This window comes from Ostrea edulis, chromosome 3 (assembly GCF_947568905.1).
Source record: "Ostrea edulis chromosome 3, xbOstEdul1.1, whole genome shotgun sequence".
Lineage (NCBI taxonomy): Eukaryota > Metazoa > Mollusca > Bivalvia > Ostreida > Ostreidae > Ostrea > Ostrea edulis.
Window position 1 is genome coordinate 93,154,346 of NC_079166.1, and position 25,254 is coordinate 93,179,599.

The following is a 25,254-nucleotide window of genomic DNA, read 5'->3' on the forward strand; positions in this document are numbered from 1 at the left end:
GCCCTGAATTGTTGTTGGCATATGACATATTATTTACTTCGAAATTTGAGAGAGAACAATTATCCATGCATTTTGTCAGGGTATCCTATGACCATAAAGAAGAATACTTGGTCACCATAGATTTACTCACTACGCTATGTTGTTTTCATTACTTTGTCATTTCATCCAAAGTTTACTCTGTTTCAGATATCTAAATTTCTGCTCTCAAAAATACTAAAGAAATCACTGATTGTTAAACATAGATACATGGGTAGTCCTATGGCCAAAGGTTAAATATGTGCGCATTTGTTTAAATCTCTGGCCACAATTTAAACATAATTGTATATCAGGTTTATTAGTAAATGCCAACTTGTTTCGTTGACATGTCTTCAGTTCAAAATGTGTACGTTATGTATATCTACATTGTTTTAAACAATATGATGATTTGCCAATATGTTCTACTAAATAAAATATTGCAACATCAAAATAAAGATATTTTTCTGTTCATCCAAAATAAGGATTTTTTTTTATCAAATATAATTGCAAGGCAACAACACCATAGCAAATGCTGTAATGAATTAATACCAATTTTCCCTTTCCAAGTACACTGTATAGGAGTGTGCAAGCACATGTACTCGCTTTCAATGACTACATTTAAGTACACATGTATCATGCTTCACAATATTAAGAATATACTCATTATATTCAGCGTCTTAAAACCTTTGTTGGAGAAATACACAAGTCATTTAACGTATTGATACAGAAACGTACATGCAAACAAATCTTCCAGATATTGGGAATCGTATTTTAAAGAATGGAAGTGAGACAAAAGTGTAAATCCTTTTATGAAAAGTAAATGATTTTGAAAACGAATGCTAATGAATAAATACAGGGAGACATTGACGGATTCAACGGGGGCTTTTCTGAAACTAAGACAGATGATAATGCTTTAAAGATGAATATGAGTTACTTAAACTGAAGTTTAAGGAAGTTTTAAATGAAAACAAAAGACTTAAAGAAAGATTTATGGCAATCGAATAAAGAAGTTAAATTTTTGAAGGAAGAGTCTAGAAGTGAGATCTGAACTTGACAGGAAGAACTCGGACTTAAATCTGACAACAAAGGAAAAAGAAAAAGTTCAGGCAGAACTAGAACAAAGCAGACAAAACCAAAATAATCCCTCACAACATACGTTGAATGAAGATATCATCTCTCTAAAAGAAGAGCTGGATAAGAAAATGGAAATTAATAAAGACCTAGAGGACCAAGTGGATTCCTTCCGAGAGGAATTAAATGAGACTGCGACCGAAATAGACAACTTGAGAGGAGAACTCAGTACAACTGTCATTAAAGCTTCCATGCTTGACAGCTTGCAAAAGGAATATACTGCTTTAGCGATAAAGTATGAAGACCTTCAAAATCTGAATTCTTCAAATGATACTGATACAGAGAAATCCCTTAAGGGGGTAGAAGACCAGACTAGATTGTTAAGAGAAGAACTCCACCAATCAGCAACAGAGAATGAACAATTGAAGAAGGAATTGAATTTAATCAGGGAGAAATATAACCAGGTCGAAATAATTCAAAAGGAAAATGATAAACTAAAGACAGAACTAGAAGTCTTGAAACGAGATGAAAGCAAATCTACGGATACAATTTCTGGTGCGGGTACAGAAACATCAAATAGAATGCAAGAACTTGAAGAGGAGTTGGAGCTTATCAAAGAACTGAATGAGACAATGTCCGAAAATGAGAAGCTGAGAAGTGAAAATGGGTCAGATTACAAAGCAATTTTGTTTGACAAACTTCAGCATGAATATCAAAATTTAAGACCAGAAGTAGAGTCGATGAGGAAAAGTGGCCCATCCATTGTCAGTATGGCAGATGATGACGCAAGAAAAGTTCTGAGAAATCAACTCGAAGCAAGTCAAACGGAAAATGATCATTTATAATCTCAACTATCAACAACAGCTCCAAGCAATATAGAAAAGGAGCTGGAAGAAAAACAAGAACAGTATGAATCTCTGATGGAAGACTTTAATTTACTCACAACTGAAAATGAGGAAATGAAGGGAGAAATGGGACATCTGAAAGTTCAGAGTCAGATGTTTAATGAAGTGAAGAAAGAGTACGAATCTCTAAGCGACCAGTATCATAAGTTGTTGACAGAGAACAGTGAGATGGTTAAGAAAATTGAAGACTTACACCGGGATTTACAAAACAGCACTAACCATGAATCATCATACATTAAGGAAGAGAGAGAGCATGCAATAAGAGAAAAGGAGACACTGCTGAGTAATATACAACAGCTAGAGAAGAAGTGTGAAGATCTTGCTCAGAATAATTCTAACATTAGTCACGAACTGCTGGCAGCCGAGGGACAGATACAACAACTTAAATTTGATAATGAGACTTTGAGGGCTCATTTCACATGGTGGACAGATGCAGATGGACAACTTTCATGCAGACTATCAACGACTTCAAGGACAGTTTTCAACAGCCATGGATCAGAAAAACAAAATACAAATCGAACTCAACCAAATGGCTCATCGACTTCAGCAAAGAGATGCAAGGTGCCAACAAATGGCTATGCAGGTAAGGTTTGGTAAACATGTGAATTACATATATCGAATCTGGCACTGCACTTTCTATCAGAATCCGTTATAAAACCACAAATGTCATTCATAACATATAGGCATGGGATAAACTAATTCATATTTATAAACGTAGGTAAGCCAGCTGGCTGAAGACAGAAGTTACCTTAATGTTCAGCTTGGGAACCTTTCGAAATCATTAAGAGAAAAGGAGAATGAGCTGCGTTCTTTACAACAGCAATACAAAATCCTTTATCAGACGCACATGTCACTTCAGTCCAAAAAAGATGCGACGTATTCATTCATTTCTTTAAAACCTGAATCCACATTATTATACATCAAACATTGAGACCTATTCCTGTTAAACATGTTATCATTATTTGGTAAACTGCTGTACTTTTAGATGATAGAATCGGAAACAAAGACCATTAACATGGCCATGCAACGGGCTTCTTCAATAAAAATAACTGCAGTTTCAGAGCAGCGAATTGTTCCAGAAGAAACTAAAATCACCATGTCTGCCCCTGACACAGACGAAATGGATGAAATCAGACAACTTCGCTTTAAGTATGTATTTTGATAATTGTTCTACTGGCTCTAATAATTTATTTTGATAATTGTTCTGCTGGCTCTAAGTATGTATTTGATAATTGTTCTACTGGCAATACTAAAGCATTATTCTTTCCACCTACCGTCACCATATCATATATATGGACTACCCATGGGATGAAGATGTTCCCTATCGATTTTGGGGTCCAAAGGTCAAGCGCACTGGACATCAAAGTAACAATATGGTTTCTGGGCTCTAAAGCGTTATACTTTCCACCTACAGTCACCATATCATACATATGGACTACCCATGGGATGAAGACGTTCCCTATCGATTTTGGGGTCAAAAGGTCAAAGATCACGCGCACTGGACATCGAAGTAGCAATATGGTTTCCGGGCTCTAAAGCGTTATCCTTTCCACCTGCAGTCACCATATCATACATATGGACTACCCATGGGATGAAGATGTTCTCTATTGATTTTGGGGTCAAAAGGTCAAAGGTTACGCGCACTGGACATCGAAGTAGCAATATGGTTCGGTTTCTCATGCCATTTGTTTTATACACTCAGAAAAGAGGTAGTTTATACCTATTACCAACACCCTTTGGGAGAGAGGGGTAAGCGGGGGGGGGGGGGGTATTCTTAGTGAGCATTGCTCACAGTACCTCTTGTTACGCTGGTTAATATCGTCTTCTTCATGAAAGTTTTGATTGCAATGCCATAATTTTTAATGGAATTCTATCGTTTTGCCATGTTCTCTGTCATTTTATATTGACTGTAGTACACGCATGCTTCATGATGAGACTGGATGTGGTAGTTCAGTGTCAGAGCATTTGATTTGTAACCGGGATGTTGTAAGTTCGAGTCCCGTGACACCATGGTTGCTTCAAACCTAATGCGTAAGCATAGGTAGTGATTAATCCTTAGCCAAACGTTTGGTATTTAGAAGCGAGAAGCATGGGTCTTTCTGATATGACCTTTATAACAAAGGTCCCATCTCGTGGCAGGCATTGGCAAGTTAAAAGAACTCCCACTCCTACAACCCTGAGTGTTAAGCATAGATCTAAATTAGTGATACTTCATCTACAACTGATGGCGTCTCAATATGAGTGAAACATTCTTGATGGGCTGTAAAACAAACAATGAACCATTCTTCTCGAATATATCCATTAATTCATATTTATGTTAATTAGTTTAGTGATTGAATTTCACGTTATGTAGCTACATGCATGATTATGACTTGAATTGTAACTCTACCATAATTAAATTTTGATCTGGCATCCATTGTATATAGATTGCAGGAGACGGAGCTAACTCGGGAACGAATACACGACCAGCACCACGCCCTGGAGAAGTCACTGCAGATGGAGAGGTAACAACAACTCCAGCTGGAGGAGGCCCTGAACACTATGGAGGAGCAGGCCCGGCTGGTAGCAGAAAACAAGCAGGTAATGGCACTTGTGTGTAATGTATTCATGACGAGTAATACTATTACTGTGGACCGAAACATTAATCAATCTGAAACACCTCTTTGTTTCAAAAATATTCTGTTTTGATTGTCATATATGAACTATTATATGATGAATTTTGATTTCAATTGAAATTGTTATTCATGAAATATACTCGCGGGAGATTCAGGATAAGCCATATTTTGACCAAAGAATTGTTGGTTTAAAATGTTCTCTATAAAAGGAATATTATTATGGGAGAAAGAGTTGATTTGTCTCTAAACAATCACATCAAGGGAAAGTAAGAGATGTCGATCTTTATCATAAGTGACATTTTGTTTTACTTGCTCACAGTTTAATTTAATGTATTGCACACTCTAATTTTAGAAATGTTTGTTAATAAGTGATCACTTTTCTTTAGATCAATCTCCAAATTGAAGATGATGATGAGGAGAAAATCCTAGAAGCAAGTCCCATGCTGAGTAAGTGGTTTATATCATTTCTATAGTAACCTCAAACCTTGTAACTTTATTGTTAGATAGTCACAACATCTGCTACGCATAGATACAATGCTGGCTATTGAACAATGTCAACTTTTACTATTAGTTTTTGTCATGACGTCGTGGGCTCTGACCTGAGACAGGATCTCAGTCTTTATATGTTTTGTCATTTAGTCATGATTACAGATAATCTATTGAACGTTGTAAAGTGTTGGCGTAAAACTTAGGCTAGGAACATCTATGCTATTTAACATTGTAATATTTAGGCAGACTAGGAACAGAAAAACAATTTAACATTGTAAGATTTATGCTGGGAACATATAAACTATTTAACGTTGTAAAACTTAGGCTAAAAACATACACACTATTTAAAGTTATAAGGTTTAGGCGCTAGTAACAAATAAACTATTTAACATTGTAAGGTTTAGGCGGACTAGGAACAGATAAACTATTTAACGTTGTAATATTTAGTCAGACTAGGAACATATAAACTATTTAGCGCTGTAAGGTTTAGGCGGACTAGGAACAGATAAACTTTTAACGTTGTAAGGTTTAGACTAGGAACATATAAACTATTTAACGTTGTAATGTTTAGGCGGACTAGAAACATATAAACTATTTAACGTTGTAAGATTTAGGCTAGGAATAGATAAACTATTTAACGTTGTAAGGTTAGGCGGACTAGGAACAGATAAACTATTTAACGTTGTAATGTTTAGGCGGGCTAGAAACAGATAAACTATTTAACGTTGTAATGTTTAGGCGGAACTAGAAACATATAAATTATTTAACGTTGTAATGTTTAGGCGGATTAGAAACATATAAACTATTTAACGTTGTAATGTTTAGGCGGACTAGGAACAGATAAACTATTTAACGTTGTAAGGTTTAGGCTAGGAATAGATAAACTATTTAACGCTGTAAGGTTTAGGCGGACTAGGAACAGATAAACTATTTAACGTTGTAATGTTTAGGCGGGCTAGAAACATGAAACCGAAAGGTCCCAGGTGCTAACTAAAGAAAATGATAATATGTGCATTACACTAAAGTTTTGTTGATTTATTCCTGTAGTGCATAATGAAGTATCACATATTAAGGTATATCCCATAATAATGGCCTGCCATTCCTTTGATCTTTGCAATAACCATGGTAGAAAGTAACATAATGTTTTGTTAAATATTCTTGTATTGTATAATTAGTTATTACGTATTTCTTTCATCTTTGTAATAACCGTGGTAGAATGTAATATAATGTTTTGTTGATTTCTTACTGTAGTGCGTAGTGAGGCTGGTTATGGACAGAGGGTTTGGAATTGGCTTAGAGTGTGTCGGTAAGTGGATTATTCACATTATGCTTTTGATACCGTATGTTTTTACAGCATTATTTACTTTGCCATGTTCTAGGTAAGGTAATAAACAGTATAAGCCGTATGGGAATATATCCGTTGGATTATTGATGTGGATTTTATATAAAATCACAAAAGGAGTATAGCGCACTTGGTATGCAATTTCGTCTACACAAATACTTTTTTCTTGAATATCATTTTGTGCAAATATTCTGCTATACAATGTCAGTTTATACTTGTGTTAACCCAAATTACTTAATAAAGATATCTATATGTTGATAGTATCTTGATTTGATAAGCATAAACACCGTGATTATATAGAGTATATAGTAGATGCAACGTAATGGGCATAAACATTGCAAACTGTTGCAAAAGGCCACCCTAAACCAGAAATAAAACACTGGAATTGTTTTACTTGAGTAAGACTGTACATAAATCCATTTGAGGAAATTTGGTTTAAGGTGGCCTTCTTGTTGAAAATGGATAAAATATGAAAAAATCGTTCTCATAATTTACCTTGAGATTTAATAGCCTGTCAAACGTTAAACCTTTAAACTTACATGTCTGGGTGGCCTAGTGGTTTAGGTGCTCGGTAATCTTACACTTAAACCATACATTCCGAGTTCAAGTCCAATATTTTCCCAATGTATTTTTTTTTGGGGCTTTTCATTTTTTGGGGTCGTTTTCTTGAGAGGATGTGTGTGTGTGTTATAAATGTGATACATATATTATAACAAACATTAGTCAATTTCATCATAACTTCCAATATTTGCAAGGTTAATACGACTTAAACAAAGGGAATTTATTCCAAGATCACTGTACTTCCGTTTGTTTACACTAACATGTTCCTGTGTGCACAGGATTTTTAAACCGTAATGTTGCTAACGAAAAGCTAAACAAATACTACAGGAAAGAGGGCACAGATGCACATCATGTAATAAGTAAAAATAGGTCAAGGGAGGAAAAGAACTGTTATACAGTTTGACTTCTCAAAAGTGAATATAAAAACTCATGTAGCAACTATCATATGATATTTAAGCAAAAGTAAACACTCGAATTATCAACCAAGGGCATCTGAACTGATGAAATCTATTAAATGTGCTGCAGTTATGTCAGAAGAAGACAGTGAGTTAAGTAATGCCATATGTAAAAGGGTTGTTGTGTAATATGAATGCACCTATGAAAATATTGTACTGTTCATCATTCCAAATAAGAAAATGGCCTATTGATTTAAGAATGACTCATATAAATGTCAGTAATGCTAAACTGCGGCAGTTATTTATCTTGGTTAACGAAACATAAAAAAACGTCGGCCTTATATTTAAATACACGTATAACACGCCAGTCTATTATTGGAAACCGGTGTTTTCCATTTAGATTTCGGAGTCGGCCGTTTCGTCAGCAAATGTGCTATACCTCTTTTAAAATATTTTTTATTGGGATGGGTTAGGATGGAAACACATAGCATTGCTGCGGATATTCCTTTCTAGCAATGTATGCATATAGATGTACTAGTATGTATGGGGCCTCCGTGGCTGAGTGGTTAGAGCATCGCGCTCAAAATCACACGGCCTCTAACCTCTGGTCGCGCGAGTTCAAATCCCGCTCGCGCCGGTAAGTAAGAGCGTTTCGCAGTTTACTTTCGGAAAGTCGGTGGTCTCTTCCCATGTACATTGTGTCTGGGGTCTATCTTCTACCAATAAATACAGGGCGCCACCAGATAACTGAGAATTTGACAAGTGTTTCGGAAAACAGCTAAACAATACAGTATATCACATAATGGATATGAACAGGTATGGATGTAATTGTTGGGTATTGTAGCTTTGTGTTGGGTGGTTGTAGTGTCACGTTGTAATGTGTGTACTTGAGGGAATACCTCTGCTTTTCCAATCGAACTTTGAATCGCTTGATGCGCATGCGCCCAGGAATCCGGAAGATGATATGGGGTTACTTTCTCCTGCTTCACCTGCTGGTCATTGGATTCCTGTTTGGACTTTTATAACGTACCTTTTCACATGTATGTCCAGAGAGAGCAGTTAGCCATTTCTTGTGAAAAACCAGTTTAAATGTTCATTTTAATCATGATTTGTCGCTTTAGCGGTCGTGCAATCAAATATACCTTATGTTGTTTACTGTTTGAATGAATGAATGAATGCAAGAATTCTGTAACAACATGCAATGTATAATGAATAGTGTATGCTGCGATATTGTGATTCTGTATAAGATTGTGTGTAGCTCACACTTTTTAAAATTATATAATGCTTAGTTGTGTATATATGTAAATAAGAGGACATAAATAAATTGTATAGTACGTTGTAGACTATAGAGAATCATGAGATGATTCATCACACTTCAATATTTATAAGAACATTGTATAGTGTGTTGTAGACAATAGAGAATCATGAGATGATTCATCACACTTCAATATTTATAAGAACATTGTATAGTACGTTGTAGACTATAGAGAATCATGAGATGATTCATCACACTTCAATATTTATAAGAACATTGTATAGTACGTTGTAGACTATAGAGAATCATGAGATGATTCATCACACTTCAATATCTATAAGAACATTGTATAGTACGTTGTAGACTATAGCGAATTATAAGATGATTCATCACACTTCAATATTTATAAGAACATTGTATAGTGCGTTGTAGACTGTAGCGACTTATAAGATGGCTCATCACACTTCAATATTTATAAGAACATTGTATAGTGTGTTGTAGACTGTAGCGAATCATGAGATGACTGATCTCACTTCAATATTTATATGAGCGTTGGGACACTACCTGTCAATAGTATTTGTTATACAGTGTCCTTGATAATTGCCATTCCGTGTTTATGCATTTGTTGTGATGGGAGGAGTATTGTTCTTCCTCAACATTCCGTCTATATTAATTGTAAATGATATTTTAAACGAAGTAAGGCAATTACGTTTTATGCATTAATGATGTAAATGTTTATTTTGCATTATGTTGTTACTGATGTATTGCCATTGCAGGTGTCGTTTAGGAGAGACTTTTGTGATTTGATACATAAAACCTGTGGATGATACATATCATGAAAGGCCCATGATTAAAATTATTTTTTCGAGTAAAACAGTGCTTATTTCTTTACTAATGACTTCTAGTAATACCTATTGCTTATTTCTTTACTAATGAATATGTTGAAGAGATCGAAGTCATCTTCATACAATTCCGTTTCCCCCATATGATCTCGATTTAAACCTTATTTCGTCATCAGTAACTTTTGGTAAGGAGGCTACAAGTATGTTGTGGTCTTTCACTGAAGTTTGTGTGTAACTATGGATAACATTTACATGTAAGCTAGGTTTGATAACTGGTGATATGCCTATACACTGAAGTTTGTGTGTAACCATGACAACATTTACATGTACGGTAGGTTTGCTAACTGATGGTATACCTATACATTGAGAAGCCACTGTGACAATCACTAGCGTGTGTGAAAATAGGTCAACTCAAATTCGCTATGATGACGTACCGACCTTCGTGTCCAGTTCGATCCGGGCTAGAATATAGATGAAATTCCTCTTCATGCAGCTTTATTATTCTGATAAGGAAGATGATTGATGTTTTTGCCGTTTTGGGATAATTTCATATAAGGAAGAGGAATGGCCGTCTGTGACCTTAGCTAAGGAGGCTACATTTTTGTCTTTCTCTGTGACACTGACCAGCGTGTACGAAAACTCGGTCATCTTAAAATTAAGTCTTGAGACGTACTCACCTTTATAATTAAAGACCCAACTTTAAGTTCACGCCCCCAAATTTTACCTGTGTTGCGATCAATGATAAGCCGCTGGTCAATCAAACTTTTAACAATAGAGCTTAGGTTGATTGACGTTTGCTGAGACCTTGGTATACAGCTACCTGAGAAAGATGTTTTGATTACAATCCTGGCTAATGATGACCGGCAGTCTTCAGATCTCGAGGAAAGCCCTAGTATACCTGAGTTTTGAGAGCATTGACTCGCACCTGGAGTATTTTAATTTCTAACCTCCCCTATACAATGCAATTTATCATCGTATTTTCTCTCTCCATCTTTATACATGTATTATAGATTAAACAATCAGAAATCAAACAATAATAATAATAAAAAACCAAACAAACATAAGTTATTGGAATATGTTCTATTAATGATTTATTGTGGCTTTATATTTATAAAAACATGAACAATTCTTTATTGGCGCAGCACATCAACATGTGTAATAGTTATATTGCCCATGCGTAAAACTGTTACAGTAGTTTTTTTTAAAAATGCTTCTGTTCGAGATACCACATGGATTATAAATTACACAATCAGAAATCAAACAATAGTAAAAAAACATAAATAAGTTATTGAGATATTTCTATTTATAATTTATCACGGCTTTATATTTAGAGAGAAAGAGAGATAGTTAATGAGATATTTCTATTTATAATTTATCATGGCTTTATATTTACAGAGAGAGAGAGAGTTATTGAGATATTTCTATTTATAATTTATCACGGTTTTATATTTATAAAGATAGAGAGAGAGAGAGAGAGAGAGAGAGAGAGAGAGAGAGAGAGAGAGAGAGAGTTATTGAGCTATTTATAATTTATCACCGTTTTATATTTATAAAGAGAGAGAGAGAGAGAGAGAGAGAGAGAGAGAGAGAAATGTGTAAAACTGTGGCAGTAATATAGATGGAATAATATGACATGGCAATAGTGTTGCATATGTATGACAATAATTACTCATTTAGTCAATGATTGAGAGTAAGGGAGAGAAAGGGGGGGGGGTAGCTATGTGTCAGCTTCTGTTTGGGATACCATCGTTACACAAACACTACACCCACAGAAACCCTAAAGAGAGAGAGAGAGAGAGAGAAGAGGGGTGTTGGCTTCGTGTCAGCTTCTGTTTCGGATGCCATCGTTACACAAACACTACGCCCACAGAAACCCTAAACAGAGAGAGAGAGAGAGAGAGAGAGAGAGGAGGGGAGGGGGAGACTTCGTGTCAGCTTCTGTTTGGGATACCATCATTACGCAAACACTACAGCTACCGAAACCCTACAGACGGCCCATATTGAGGGGTATCTTGATAATTCTTCATTTGGTTGTACATGTACACAGATCTACTTGGATTTATTCATTCTCTCGAAACATGGATATTTTACCTACTACACCCACGACATCGCGAACTCCCAGGACACCAGGAAGTGCCTGGAAACGCCGGGTAATATTATATTTAGGAAATTATTTATATACGATATATAACAATTTAATTAGAAGTTTTAAAAAGCAAAGGTTTAGAAATGGGATAAACCTGTCATTTGCAATACATAAATATGACCAAGTTTGAAGGTTTACGGGAAATAGAAATGCGGTATGCATGTAGGTAGAAATTTTAAAAACATTTTGCACAAATCAAGGCACTTAGCATAATTTGTAATAACCTGAGAAATTTCCTGTGTATATCATCAAAATATACACAACAACTGATCTCTTGGCCAGGTAAATTCCAGGTAAATAACATTGACCATGGATAAGCTCTGCCCACATTCAGTGATCCGTGGAGGAACCGTACGGTGTTTTTTTTTTTTTTGGTCTTTAAGCAGGCTAGTGGAGATTAGTGGAAAAAATATAATGCTATACACAATGCGCCTTTCTGCACACCATGTCATATTACGTCTAAGTCATACAGTGAAATGTCAGTGTATAGCGCTCTTTAATATAGGAATATATTTTACAGTTCTTTATGAATAAGTCTACTTGTCAAAATATCATAAATACCTAACCGTGTCAGATTTTTACCTTTTGTAAGCACAATTATAATTCAGTTAAGAAATGAAATATTTGAGAGCGCCATCACTTACGGGTGTAAACAGCAGGAATTCGAAACAACAACGATGGTGTGCAAGTAAAAATGAAGAATGTCCACTGATATTTCGTAAAATCGAACAGAAAATTTGCTTTAACTAGTTTGCAACAAAATATGTCAACGCTCCATATTTTCAGTAAAATATAAATCACGCCATGAGTTTCTGTAACCTTCCATATTACGTTTCATGTTAATCAGGAGATCTCCATATGATGAAAAATTCTCATGTGGGACGTCAAACAACATACAATCAATCATTCACGTTAATCGGGTTGTTCATTATATTTGTAATTATGCCCCATGCTTCCTCCTTTTACCTTTTATATCCTGTATGGATCCGGGTTATAAAAGTCCTCAGTACTTCTTGCTTGTCATATGAGGCGACTAAATAAGACAGTCGGATGAGACCTCTAAAACCGAGGTCCCGTGTCATAGCAGGTGTGGCACGATAAAGATCCCTCCCTGTTCGAAGGCGTGAGTGACGATCATAGGCCTAACATTTGCAGTCCTTCACCGGCAATTTTGACGTCTTCATCTGAGTGAAAGATTCTCGAGAGGAACAATGAACAATATCAAATCAATCAATCATTTAATTTTGATAGACAAAAAGTACATTCCGCTGTAATACATTCAATTTCAATTTCTTTTTTTTCATACAAATAGGTATATAATTCAATGTCAATAATGAACGGTCATTCACACGCAATATTAGTTTCATGGAAGAATTAAAACGTTGAAATACATGTTTTATTAGAAACATGACAATCATAAACATATACAGGGCATACAACGTGTTGGGGATAATTTGAATTACAATCGCCATTCCCAACCCTTTATCAAAATACCAGTCCTATAAGTAGCAGCAATGCAACATGGCTCAATCTATAACCAGCAACCAGCATGGCAGGACGAAGTCACATTCGATTTTAAATATATAGATATGCGAGATTTGGTAGAATAACACTCTAATCTGATAAAAGCAGTATGAACTTGTTATACAAAGTAGAGCATTGAACAACGGTTGTACTTTTATTGTTACTCTGTTAATGAAGATATATTATCATCTAACAGAACAAACTTTCTTCAATACCCCATATCGGTATACATTGTTATAGACTGTACATAAATATACTCATCTCTCCTACTTTTACAATTTGAAAATTAAAAGAAATTATTGCAGTATATAATAATTTGCTAACATTAGCGTCTGCCGGGTTAAATACCTTCGTTATAAGTCGGCAACAAATGGAATCACAGTTGTCTTTTCTGGACGCTGACCAGCTATGTTAAAAAAAATCGTGTTCGATTCCAGTTGACGATTCATTTCCAACATTGGGTTATCTATATCTAAATTGTCTTTACGAAATACAAACTTACTGTAGTAAAATGCAAGGCATGACCGCACAAAAACGTGCAGGGCCTATTGGTATGTCGAAGCTGGAGCAGTTCACTAAAGGTTAGTTTTCCTTTACTACCGGGGTATAGCTGTTTCTTTGATTATTAACTTTCAAAATGATAAAGCTAATTTACATCAATCATTACAAACCGCTAGTATTTAATTTAAACAATATTTTATTATGTATGAAACATAAATGGATTAGGCAGCAGGCTTGGAACCTATATAAGCCTTCTCCGCTATACTATACAGCTAGTATAGTCATCAGATGGCCCCAACATGAGGACCAACGCATATTTAGATGTTGCGAATTCCAAATAATTGGTACTTTTTTATGGTAAGATTAAACTTTTTTGTTTGACTGTTAACTATCAAAATGATGAAGCTAATTTACATCCGCTGGCATATTCATCAAATACTCGTAGAATGAGAGCGGTACGTAGATTTAGATGTTGCGAATTACAAATATGATACCGATACGTTTTTGTGCTTTATGGATGAGGCGGTTTCACTACAGATGAGATGTTGTTTTATAACTTATTCTTTATACAAATCAATAGTTATATTCAAGTGATTAAATATGATTAGAATATAATGCAAAAACTTGAGTGGGGAGTCAGAAATTTGTTCAGTATACAATCGTTTTAATCAATGTATGACGCTAATGGTGAAGATGAGAGCATATAATACTATAGTTGTCCATCTACTTAGTACCGAATACTCAATGTTAGTAATGCTTACCACGGATTGTTTTGGTATTCGCATTTTAATGAATATTACGAAATGAACAAATAATCATCTTAAATTTCTATTTTGACTATTACATTGTTCCGTTCATAACGCGTTCAGATCTCGAGTAATGATTTAATTTTTTTTTAATTTCGTCAAATATCCCCATGTTACATGATTTCTTTAACAGCAGTTTAAATTGAACTCTATAAAAACATGGTTTCTAAATAATACAAAGTACGATGTAATTCAGAAATGGTACATAAATCTACGCCCATCGATGTTTTACTAAAGTACAGTACAGCAATGAATTCCTGGTTTCCTAACTACGTGATATTAGCCCCTTACGTAGCTGTTTTCATTGATTTGCATTGGCATTAACTGTTAAAATCGTTCGTCTTCAAACACAATTGTGACAGGAACATTATACAAAAAAGGTGAAGATACACACAGCGGTAAAACAATGCATACGGTGTTTATAACCAACTTCCGTCGACGTATGAACGTGTCGAGCATCGCTTTATTCTCTACCGGAAGTGACTATTCGTCATCTACTTCAACTCATACACTGTAGGATTCTAAAATATATACTTTATAATTCCATTGAGGAATTGTAATGAAAATATTGCTAAACCTTTATGCTGTACATGTAAATATATCCGCATACATTTTGAAAAAAAATCATAATACATATCATATGTAATTTTCCCATGTTTTCACAGGACATGATTTCGTAAACCACAGTTCATCAGAACATCTGTCTTTTCCTCATTATTGATTGTGTACCCATGTTAATACATGTAACCGTGGATTGTAAACCATCTCTATGATCATGAATAATAATCCATTATTATTTTAAATTATGTCGTGAAAAGTATTGTCCATGCATCAAGGATATTTCTTGACAACGAAATAGTCTGACATTTGAATCCGAGGAATGGTTTGTTGAACTTTCGTTTGGCCTTATGGGGTCCTGAAACAAAATTCATCTGGTATAGTAAGTTGCATCTTGATGACTTGATGTGATATGATATTCAGTGTCTAATCATCTTCACTTTGGATCTACTTCACTCTTCACAAACTCGTGGTAAATTACACATTTAAAACAGTGTCAAAAACTCACTGGTTACATTGTTCAATGTAAGAACAATAAACATATTCAATTCACAACGGACAGGAATATATTCACATGTTTATCAGTTTTATATTTGATTATTAAGGACGATATACCTGTGTCGGTTATGTGAGGGTTAATGACTTGAATACTATGAAATATTGTAATGTAATATTTTTAGTTTCATTCATAATTTTAAACAGACGAAAAAATTAATACAGGCAGCTGATTGTCCGGACACAACAGTAGGAACTCTTCTATATGCGAGTTTTCACCCCCTTTCTCTTGCCCACGACAAGATATCGCTCCTGTTTTCCTTTTAGTTGCAGGTGAGTGTTTTAGCATTGATTTTACTGAAGGATTCTATGAAATGTACAGTTCCTTTCCATGTTTCCGCCATATTTGTTGTTTTTAACTAAAACATTATGTGAGCGGTAATTTGAAGATCACAAGCTATATTTTAAAGTTTAAAAAAATAGATCATCACTACCCGGTAGGTGTTATCACTGCGAACCCAGTTTAAGTGACGTAATCTGACAGGGGTTGATGGGGAGATAAGCAAACCCAAAACTCATAGCTTGCAAAAGTGGTCTCCGATTTTATAGGTTTTTTTTCCAAAATATATACTCTTTGTTGATTCCAATTTCAAAGGGCAATTACCTTTTGAGATTAACGATGAATTGCATCAATTCTACTCTTGTATGAACCATTTGTAAGTCTCAGTATTGCCTACAAATAAACATAAATAAATAATAATTATATTCAGACTGAGTTTATAGAGCACAGCTGGAATTTATCGCTGTTATATTACTTATTCGTCGGGCATAAAGACAACAAAACAGAGAAAACAGGGGAGGCAGTTTTGAAGCATAGAATGCAGGGATTCGTTTGCATACATTTAGGAAATGTTATATAAGTAAATCTTAGCATGGAACAGTATCAGATTTATCGGACTAGATTGTCTAAATAAAAAACAGCAATACACAAAAAAATTCATACAAGAGGAGTATAAGAAACATAATCACATATTTGGTCATGTTGAATGTATCAACAATACACACGTAGAATTCTCACCTGTGCCAATTCCTCCCAGTAAAGTCTGAAATCTTCCCCATCCATACATTTTCCAGTCAGTGTACCATGTGCAATCATGTTCCTGAACTTTCGTATTCTTTCGATGTCATCTCCAATCGTTTTCTGTCCAACCACTGGCTCCTTCCCCCAGCCATTAGTTGGGGAAGATACACCGTCGCCAAAGTTCCTCAGAAGTTTGTACATGATTGTAACATCAAATGACTTAGATATGACTTTTGTACTACAGCCTATGGAATTAAAAAAAAAGATAAATATCATTCCAGAAACATGATCAATATTGTCATCACAATACACACGAAGATACACGAACTCGTTTTCTTTTCCACCAAATAAAGAACACGATTTCAAGCATTCTTTAATGAGTGATGAAAAAATCTACCTGGTGGGTAAACAATTCCTATCTGATCATCATTGAATTTGTAATGTCCCTTTGTTAGATGAGTCTTGTGATCCTGGAGACACTTTTCTAAATCCTCCGGTGGAAATATTGTGTCAAAATACTCTTGTAAAGCATCCCTTCCAGTTTTCACAAGTTTCTGAATTTTCTCTTCATCTGTCGTATACACCAACCCAAAACCAAACGGTTTCTGTAGAGAATGTGAAATTAATGTACATTTAAAATCACCACTTGAAACGAATATGGCATACCTCTCTGTTTTCCATTCTGCGAAGAGACATACATTGGAGTCTGAAATCAATATCAAATTCAAAACAATCGGAAAACAAAATAGTCTCAAGCTACCTTCGGGTACTACTCACACCTTTTCTTATCTCAAACGATTTCGAAAAGGGTAAAGACACCCTGATAAATCTGGTAACAATCATAAAATTGTTATGTCACACTTCAGCCAGTGAAATATGTTGTTTATAATTAGAGTAATGTACTTCCGGGAGTTTACTCCGCTCTGTCCTACTCATAACTTTTTTTTTTATCACAAACGAGTTCGTAATGGGTAAAGACACCCTGATAAACCTTGTGGTAAACATAATACAATTGTGATGCCACACCTCAGCCAGTGAACTATGTTGTTTATAAGTAGAGTTATGTAGGAGTGCTTTTGTTAAACACTGGAGGTGGTATCAAACAATCGGATACAATCCAATCTTGAGATATGCTGAAGGGTAAATGTGTAACATTATTTGTCGAAATGCGCATCTGGTGCATCAAAATTCGTACCGTATAAGTTTTACATTATGAGCTTATGAATCGATAGTTTTCGTCGAAAAAACCCACTTTGTTATAATACAATTTCAGTACATATAAAATATCTATGTTCCTGTATTTTGCCATTATAGCACCACCCCCAGACATTATAAAACAACCGCGATTGTGCAGCAAAAGGGCATAATGTTATGTTTCTACTTTGATTGATATGGTTAAAACATGATAAAACATTGATAAGAAGCGGGCAATCATTAGAATTAAACTACGGGTAAAACAGAAGAGACTTATATTACTAGTATCTGCCTGTAATTTGTAACAGTGATCGATGTGGACATACATGTATTTCGTAAGGTTTGGTTACTTTAGAAATTAGGAAATTATTTACTGTTCATAGATTACCGGAATGTTACTGCTATAGTTTTAACTAACGGGTTTTGAATTATGGTATTGCTACAGTTTTATATGTGGGGTAAACATTATTTCAGTAATTTTAAGGTTACTCACAGGCTTCCAGAACCTGGTAAGAGCTTCCACATCTAGTAAATGATTTCCAGTAAGAGCATGTCTCGGGCACACTATTTGTCCTCCGTCTGATATTTCCTCTTCATACACATAGCAATTCACATCTGAAGTCAACACATCTTGGACAGAGCATTGGAATGCGACTCTGTATGTGACTTTTTTGTGAAATGTGCTCGTTAAGTATCCCAGTCTGTTCTCTAGAGTTGTTTTTATATTTGAGGCGATATCAGGATCTATAGGTGTATTTTGTTTACGAAATATCTGAACCTGAATTGCTGACATCGTCACAACGAGGGCAATAAGGTGGTCTTTGTAAACAAATACAGCGACATCTTTATATAGACACGGTATCCCATCATCTTCCACCACTTTCCATTCAGTACCCACAATACAGGCAACTATCAACCGACAGTAGAAGAAGAAAGGCAGGAACTGGAAATGAAATACCAGCACTGACGATTTTGTTTCCATTCTCCGCAGTGCGATCGTTTCTTCTTCATCAAAGTTTCGTTTGTTCATAGATGGAACATAATGTTTATCATCCCCAATCGCCAATAGGCCGAGCCTTTGCATGTAATGCAATATTAAATCCTCATCGTACAAGTCTATTGATATTGCTTCCCAGATACGATAAAGAAGGTTATTTAGGAGATATCCAGTTCGGTTGAAATATTGCCAGTCCCTGTCAGTTTCGGCCAAATCTCGGACGTGTCTCCTGTCTGATATGATGAACTTGAAAGAATTAATAAACCACTGGACATCGATAACAAGTGATTTTGACAGTTCCTCTTCATTGAAGTAGAGAATTAAACCGATGTCATTGAAAAAGCGCAAAGCATCTTGAACCTCCATATGGGCATTTTCCGAATCAAGCCAAAATTTCTCTTCAAGTTCGCTGACTGAGATAATTCTTTGAATTGACTCAACATCTTCATCCATTTCATCTAATTCATTCTTCGCCTTTTCCTTCCGCTTCATAAAAACTAATTCAATCATCGACCATTCTTTGGGAATAGATTCTTTCCACCTATGTTCCTTGGCGATGGAAACAATGCAGTTTTCTAAGTCAGACAATGGATTTAAGCAGTGGGTATCACCAATAGGTAGACCGATAAAGAAACATCTATTCCGGCGAAAGTGCTTCTTCAGCTTTGCATCATCTGCCGGTAGCAAATCCAAAAGTCTATCAAAAAAATCCCTCTTGTCCTGAAAACAATAATGACAATGTCTACATAATAATATTGATAATAAAATAATAATAACATTAATTTCATTATTATCGTTTCTGATACTAATAATAATGATAATGTTAAAATGTAAAGGTTTGCAATTTAAACGATTTAACACTAACCCTTTCGTCGGTATTTTCACTGTGCGTTGCTACAACAATTATTGCCGTATCATCTGCACAATATGTGTGGATTGACTTAAGCCAGAACATAACATACCCTGAAAGTATTAGATTACAACATGCAGACATGAAAATGTTAGATAACAACGTAAACACATTAAAGTTTGCAATAGTGTGTAAGATTTAAATACTATACATCTTTTTTTCTATATCATACTTTGATGTAAAAAGGGAAGGTAAATACAGCATAATTGCACACCGAATAGCCGTCTTTTCTCCTCTTCACAAACTATGGTCCATATTAACATATGCTTATACAAAGTATAGGTTGTCATTTTATATACATGTAAAACTTATCCATATTTCCAAGCTAGTAACGAAGTACATAGCTACTGGGTTGTACATACCCTCGAGAATAACAGTCCATCAGTATAAGCCTCAACCCAGGGGTCATAATGTAAAACTTATACGGTACCAATTTGGATGCACTAGATGTGCATTTTGGCAAATTATGTCTCTTCATTGATGCTCAACCGAAATGTTTTAAATCCGAAATAACAATGAAGTTTTAGAGCTATTACAGGCAAAAAAGTGGAGTCAAATTCGTTTAAGGATAAGAGCTATGTATGAGGGAGATAATCCTTAATTTTGAAATGAATTTCTAAATTTTATAAAAGCAATTGAATATACATCCGTATTTTCAAGCTAGTAACGAAGTACATAGCTACTGGGCTGTAGAGACCCTCGGGAACTTCCAGTCCACCAGCAAAGGCCTTGACCCAGGGGTCATGATGTAAAACTTATACGGTGCCAATTTTGATGCACCAGATGCGCATTTCGACAAATTATGTCTCTTCAGTGATGCTCAACCGAATTTTTTTAACATAAGTTGTCATTCTATATACCTCCGTAAGTCCAGTCGGCAAACATGGTTCCGTTTTGTTCACACAAACTCTCATCAACTTTTTCAGTGAAAGGTTTAGACATGTCCAAAACCAGGAGGTAAAATGCTCTTCTGCTGAGGAAAACTTGATGACAGGCGTAATAGGCGCATTGTCCCCCGAAGTCAACGACACTCAGAATCTGCTTGTCCTCTTTGCCCGTGTCCTCGGATAGTGCTGTTTAAATTGTATAAGTAAAAAATAGAAGAGAGAGAGAGAGAGAGAGAGAGAGAGAGAGAGAGAGAGAGAGAGATTATATCAGAAAAATTATATATTTAGCATTATTGTATACTGCCTACTTCCAGCATTCCCTTAAATCCACAATTATCTTGCGTGCTTCTGAACAAGCTAATTCGCTAAACTCGTGCATTAACTTAAGGAGAAATGCTGCACCATAAACATTCTATATGGATGATATGTGGAATGCGGAAGAAATGTAAAACAATATCTTGAATTCGAAAACTTTTAAATTTATTTTATTCAGTCAAAAACCAGTTTTAAAAGAATGTAATCTTTAAAAAAAAATAAGAAAACCCCCTAATCATTAAACATGTACGCATGAAAGGTGAAGATAACGAACAGTGATCGATCTCATAACTCCTATACGCAATACAAAATAGAAAGTTGGGCAAACACGGACCCCTGGATACACAACAGGTGGGATTAGGTGACCGAAAATAACATGGCGGTTACTTCGGTTACATGGATGGAGGTAAACACCCTCTGTTGACCGGTCACACCCGTTGTGAGCCCTATATTAGATCAGGTAAATGAATTTATACGTAGTCAAAATCAGTGTAGCGGGAAAGGTCTAATAATCTGTATGAAACACGCCAGACAGTATTTGATCAAATGATATGTTGTATTGTCAAACTAGATCATTATAGCAGATATTGCGAAATGCAGATTTTAAACCAAACTGTTGAAACCCCTGTACCATCAACGTGTCTATAAGTAGCCTGCTTCGATTTAATAACTGATCTTGCTCGGAACAAAGTCGTGTGTCTCAAATCAGTTTAAATAGTTGTACTCCATTCGCAGGTGATAATGGGATATTGCTATATGAATATGAAAAGTTGACGATGTGGAAGCTGAAATTAGACCGTTGGTCATCATGTAGGTCACATCTTTAGAAGCTAATAGTTGGATGATTTACGACACGTACGTAGAAAGGCGAGGAGAATGAGCGGTGGCCATTATCATAACTTCCATCTCTGGTGTAACCAGAGGTCCGTGGTTGCCCAACTATCTATTTTGTATTGCTTATGGAATCTATGAAATTGATCACTGTTCTTTATCTTCACCTTTCATAAGGAATACAAAATTAAGAACTGGGCAAACACAGCCATGGAAATATATCAGAGGTGGAATGAAGTACCTAAGTGGAGTAAACATCCCATGTTGACTGCTCACACACGTCGTAAGTCCTATCTCTTGATTGGGTAAACAGAGCAATCCGTAGCCAAAGTCAATTGATGCAGACCGGTCTAAAATCAGTATGAAATATATCAGGATAGAGGGCTCACGGCGGGTGTGACCGGTCGCCAAGGGATGCTTACTCCTCCTAAACACCTGGTCCCACATCTGGGGTGCCTAGGGATCCGTGTTTGCCCGACTATATATTTTGTATTGCTTATAGGAGTTATGAGATTGATAACTGTTTGTTATCTTCGCCTTTCACAGCATTAAACCCAATTACTTGTTGTATTGGAAAACTAGATCATCACAACGACCAAAGAAGTTGCGAAATGTCTTTTTACGAGACCGTTGATACCCCTATAGCGTCAACTCGTTTGCAAGTGACCTGTCTTGATTTAAAAACAGATCATACACAGAACAAGCTATTACGTATCGATTCAGTTAACTAACATAGCCACCATATAGAAGTTATAATTCATTACATATTGTTTCCTAAATATGGAAAGTTGACCATGAAGAAACTTACATCATCCCAATTGTTTTAAAGTCGAGTTCTTAGTTTACCGTTAGGATATGAAAGGCGAAGATAACGATATATGTTAAAAAAATATCTATGTACGAAACAAATGTGGAGCAGGGTGTGGAATATGTCAACTGTGTTTATGAATGAAAGTTAATATGTTCAATCAATTGAATGCCGTCGATATTTCTAATCGGTGTAATCATTGCAGAGAATTGTAAGATTGCTTTTGTTATTGTTTTACAATAGCCATGTATGTACTAGATACTGCTGATTATAACAATTGTTGTGCTATTTGGTGTATTCCATAGTTTACCTCTCAAGCAACCATTGTCTGTTATTTCAAACATATCTTCATGAACCTCCAGTCCTACAGTAGACTCCACTTGTTTTAACTCCTCTATACCCTGTTTCTGTAGACGTCTAAGAAGAGTAGTTTTACCAGCTCCGGCACAGCCCACGATCATCAGACGCGCTCTGTGTATTGTCTGTGTTCCTCTTTTAGCACACTCCACGTACCGACACCGTGCTTCGTAATCCCAGTCAAAGATTTCCTCTGGTACCTCATTAACTGAAAATATCGAGACAATGACACATTTTTTTCATGATACCTTTCAATAAGACGAAAAATCCGACATTCAAATACACACCAGAGAACAATGGGATACAATGTATATGTGCTCAGTACAAAGTACAACTATCTTCAACACGATGACCTCCACCTATGATATATATCTATGTGTCCGTCCTTCTATCCATCAGCCTATCCGTCAATCCATTTATCCATCGAATTATCTGTATACCTTTAGTTGTATATTTGTGGATACCTACCTATTTATCTTTTCATTTATCTATCTATATATTGTTACCTATCTATTGTTACCCATATATATCTATAACTTGTCAAATGCTACTCTGATTCTACACACAAGTACTATGAAATTGATATTAAAAACGTGCTGAAGTTCCACAATGACAATATCTTTGTGGTCTTTGGCGATCACGACTTCCAACAATCTGGACCCAGTTGCTCAAAACCTTGGTTAAATTTAACCACTGGTTAAGCTAACCAGTGGTTAAAGGACCTGGGACGCATTTTACAAAAGAACTTATGACTTACGACCAACTTTACATACTGGAATTTTCAAGTTTATTGTAAGATCATTCACTCCAAATGCAAAATATCTTTCAAAAAAATGTTGAAAATTAAGCCTCAGAACAGTTTTACTTCATTCAATCAAAGTAATCACAGTGTAATACAATTTAAGACTTGCGACTTTGTCGTAAGTTGTTTTGTAAAATGGGTCCCAGAGCCACAAAGTACTAAAATTGGCCCTTTCACCAAAATAAATGAGACTTTCACAGTTGATGCTCTAGGATTTATAGGTCTTAGAACAATTTATTTTATAACATTATTTTTTCTAGTTTTCGTTTTACAGTCGTTTAAACTTTCTGTTGTTTTTCAACAGAAAAACTATAATACACAAATAATGGACGCATAGGTTAATATATATTTTTTGGGCTTATTCTGATTGTAAATCACAACTGTTAAAATACTAGGAACTTGTATATTTTCTATCACGATGTTTAAATTTGTGATATATCCCCCCCCCCCCCCCCTCACTTCCCACTACACAACACTACAATTTTTCCCCCGCTGTATTGGACATAATTGAAAAATCGTGATCAAAATCAAAATTCCTTGCAGTGAAAGGACCACAGCAAATAGTATTGTTTTACCGTCTATCTCAAAGACGATTTTATATTTTCAAGTTGCATATATCTATTTGTATCAACTTCCATTAAATTTGATATAATTGAGGATAAAAAAAAAAGAGAGACAACTGTATAATTTTGGTTAAACTTGAGTTATTATAGTAACTAATTACAAAAATGGAGTTTTAAATACTAAGCGAAATATTAGTGGGTGAAAATTAAAACGTATAAAACGACGACTTGTATATATTCATATCATTTAATGATATATATTATTGTAAATTTAAAATAGTAATTTAATTTTTAAAAATGTACCTTCACTGTCTATCTTTAAAGAATTACCATACTGATTTGATAACTTACTTAAATTGTTTACATGTTGGAGTTTTCTATTCGAAACAATTCATCTTAATTACCCTTAACTTATGACGTCCGTTCTGTATTAACTTTTCTTGTTTATATGTTTGAAGCAGATATAGAGTGGACAGTGTCGCTAAATGGATTTTAATTATCTCTAAGTAGAAACATCAACATGTTTGTACATCGGGATTATTTCTTGTATATAGATACATCAAGATATTGCTATATATCCGTATGCAGACTTCCCCGCAGACGTTCACACCTTTATGAAACGCACAAATTCTCGACATCCCGTACACAAACACCTGTACGTGTTAGTCGCACATTGTTTCACAGCACGAGCAGCACGAGTTCACCAAGAGAAGGATCATTTGACTTTGAAAATGAACAAACGAATATCACATGGTATAAATTGGCATTGATTTCAATTTGTTAAATAGCATGAATTATATCAGCTCAAAGAAATGTGGACCATAAAATGACAAGTAAAAGCATTGGTTTATTTGTGCGATTATTTTAAAAGATTGACATTTATATTAGTGCACCACATGTATTTTAATGTATAATTTTTATTGTAATTAAGAATATTAGATGATTTAGATCCGCTGTCTACATGTTTACAGGTAGTGTAGAAATATCAA

The 25,254-nt window shown here is 35.2% G+C and overlaps 2 protein-coding genes and 1 long non-coding RNA gene across 4 annotated transcripts in view; 2 read left to right on the forward strand and 1 right to left on the reverse strand.

Moving 5' to 3' along the window:
* Nucleotides 1-750: 750 nt before the first annotated feature.
* LOC130053690 (paramyosin-like) lies at nt 751-1,931 on the forward strand. Its single transcript, XM_056161093.1, has 2 exons — nt 751-812; nt 1,040-1,931. The coding sequence occupies exons 1-2, from the start codon at nt 751-753 to the stop codon at nt 1,929-1,931; spliced, it is 954 nt and encodes a 317-aa protein (XP_056017068.1).
* A 2,585-nt stretch (nt 1,932-4,516) lies between these two features.
* Nucleotides 4,517-6,392, forward strand: LOC130053024 (uncharacterized). The gene is made up of 3 exons (XR_008801459.1): nt 4,517-4,571; nt 4,993-5,053; nt 6,347-6,392. It is a non-coding gene; the product is annotated as an uncharacterized LOC130053024 (long non-coding RNA).
* A 6,469-nt stretch (nt 6,393-12,861) lies between these two features.
* LOC125652354 (uncharacterized) overlaps nt 12,862-25,254 on the reverse strand; it is a 270,302-nt gene continuing 257,909 nt past the window's right edge. For both annotated transcript variants that reach the window (XM_056159425.1, XM_056159426.1), the window contains 8 exons: nt 22,854-23,108; nt 20,563-20,775; nt 19,658-19,755; nt 18,289-19,512; nt 16,999-17,206; nt 16,599-16,846; nt 16,185-16,253; nt 12,862-15,383 (listed from right to left, as the gene is read on the reverse strand). In XM_056159425.1, coding sequence (XP_056015400.1) covers nt 16,194-16,253; nt 16,599-16,846; nt 16,999-17,206; nt 18,289-19,512; nt 19,658-19,755; nt 20,563-20,775; nt 22,854-23,108 — 2,306 coding nt within the window. In that variant the 3' untranslated portion in view covers nt 12,862-15,383; nt 16,185-16,193. The remainder of the gene's footprint in view (nt 15,384-16,184; nt 16,254-16,598; nt 16,847-16,998; nt 17,207-18,288; nt 19,513-19,657; nt 19,756-20,562; nt 20,776-22,853; nt 23,109-25,254) is intronic.

Coding starts and splice junctions, on each gene's coding strand:
- LOC130053690 (XM_056161093.1), top strand. CDS start 751: ATGCAAACAAATCTTCCAGATATTGGGAATCGTATTTTAAAGAATGGA. Junction 813..1,039: donor AATGGAAGTGAGACAAAAGT/GTAAATCCTTTT, acceptor AAATTTTTGAAG/GAAGAGTCTAGAAGTGAGAT.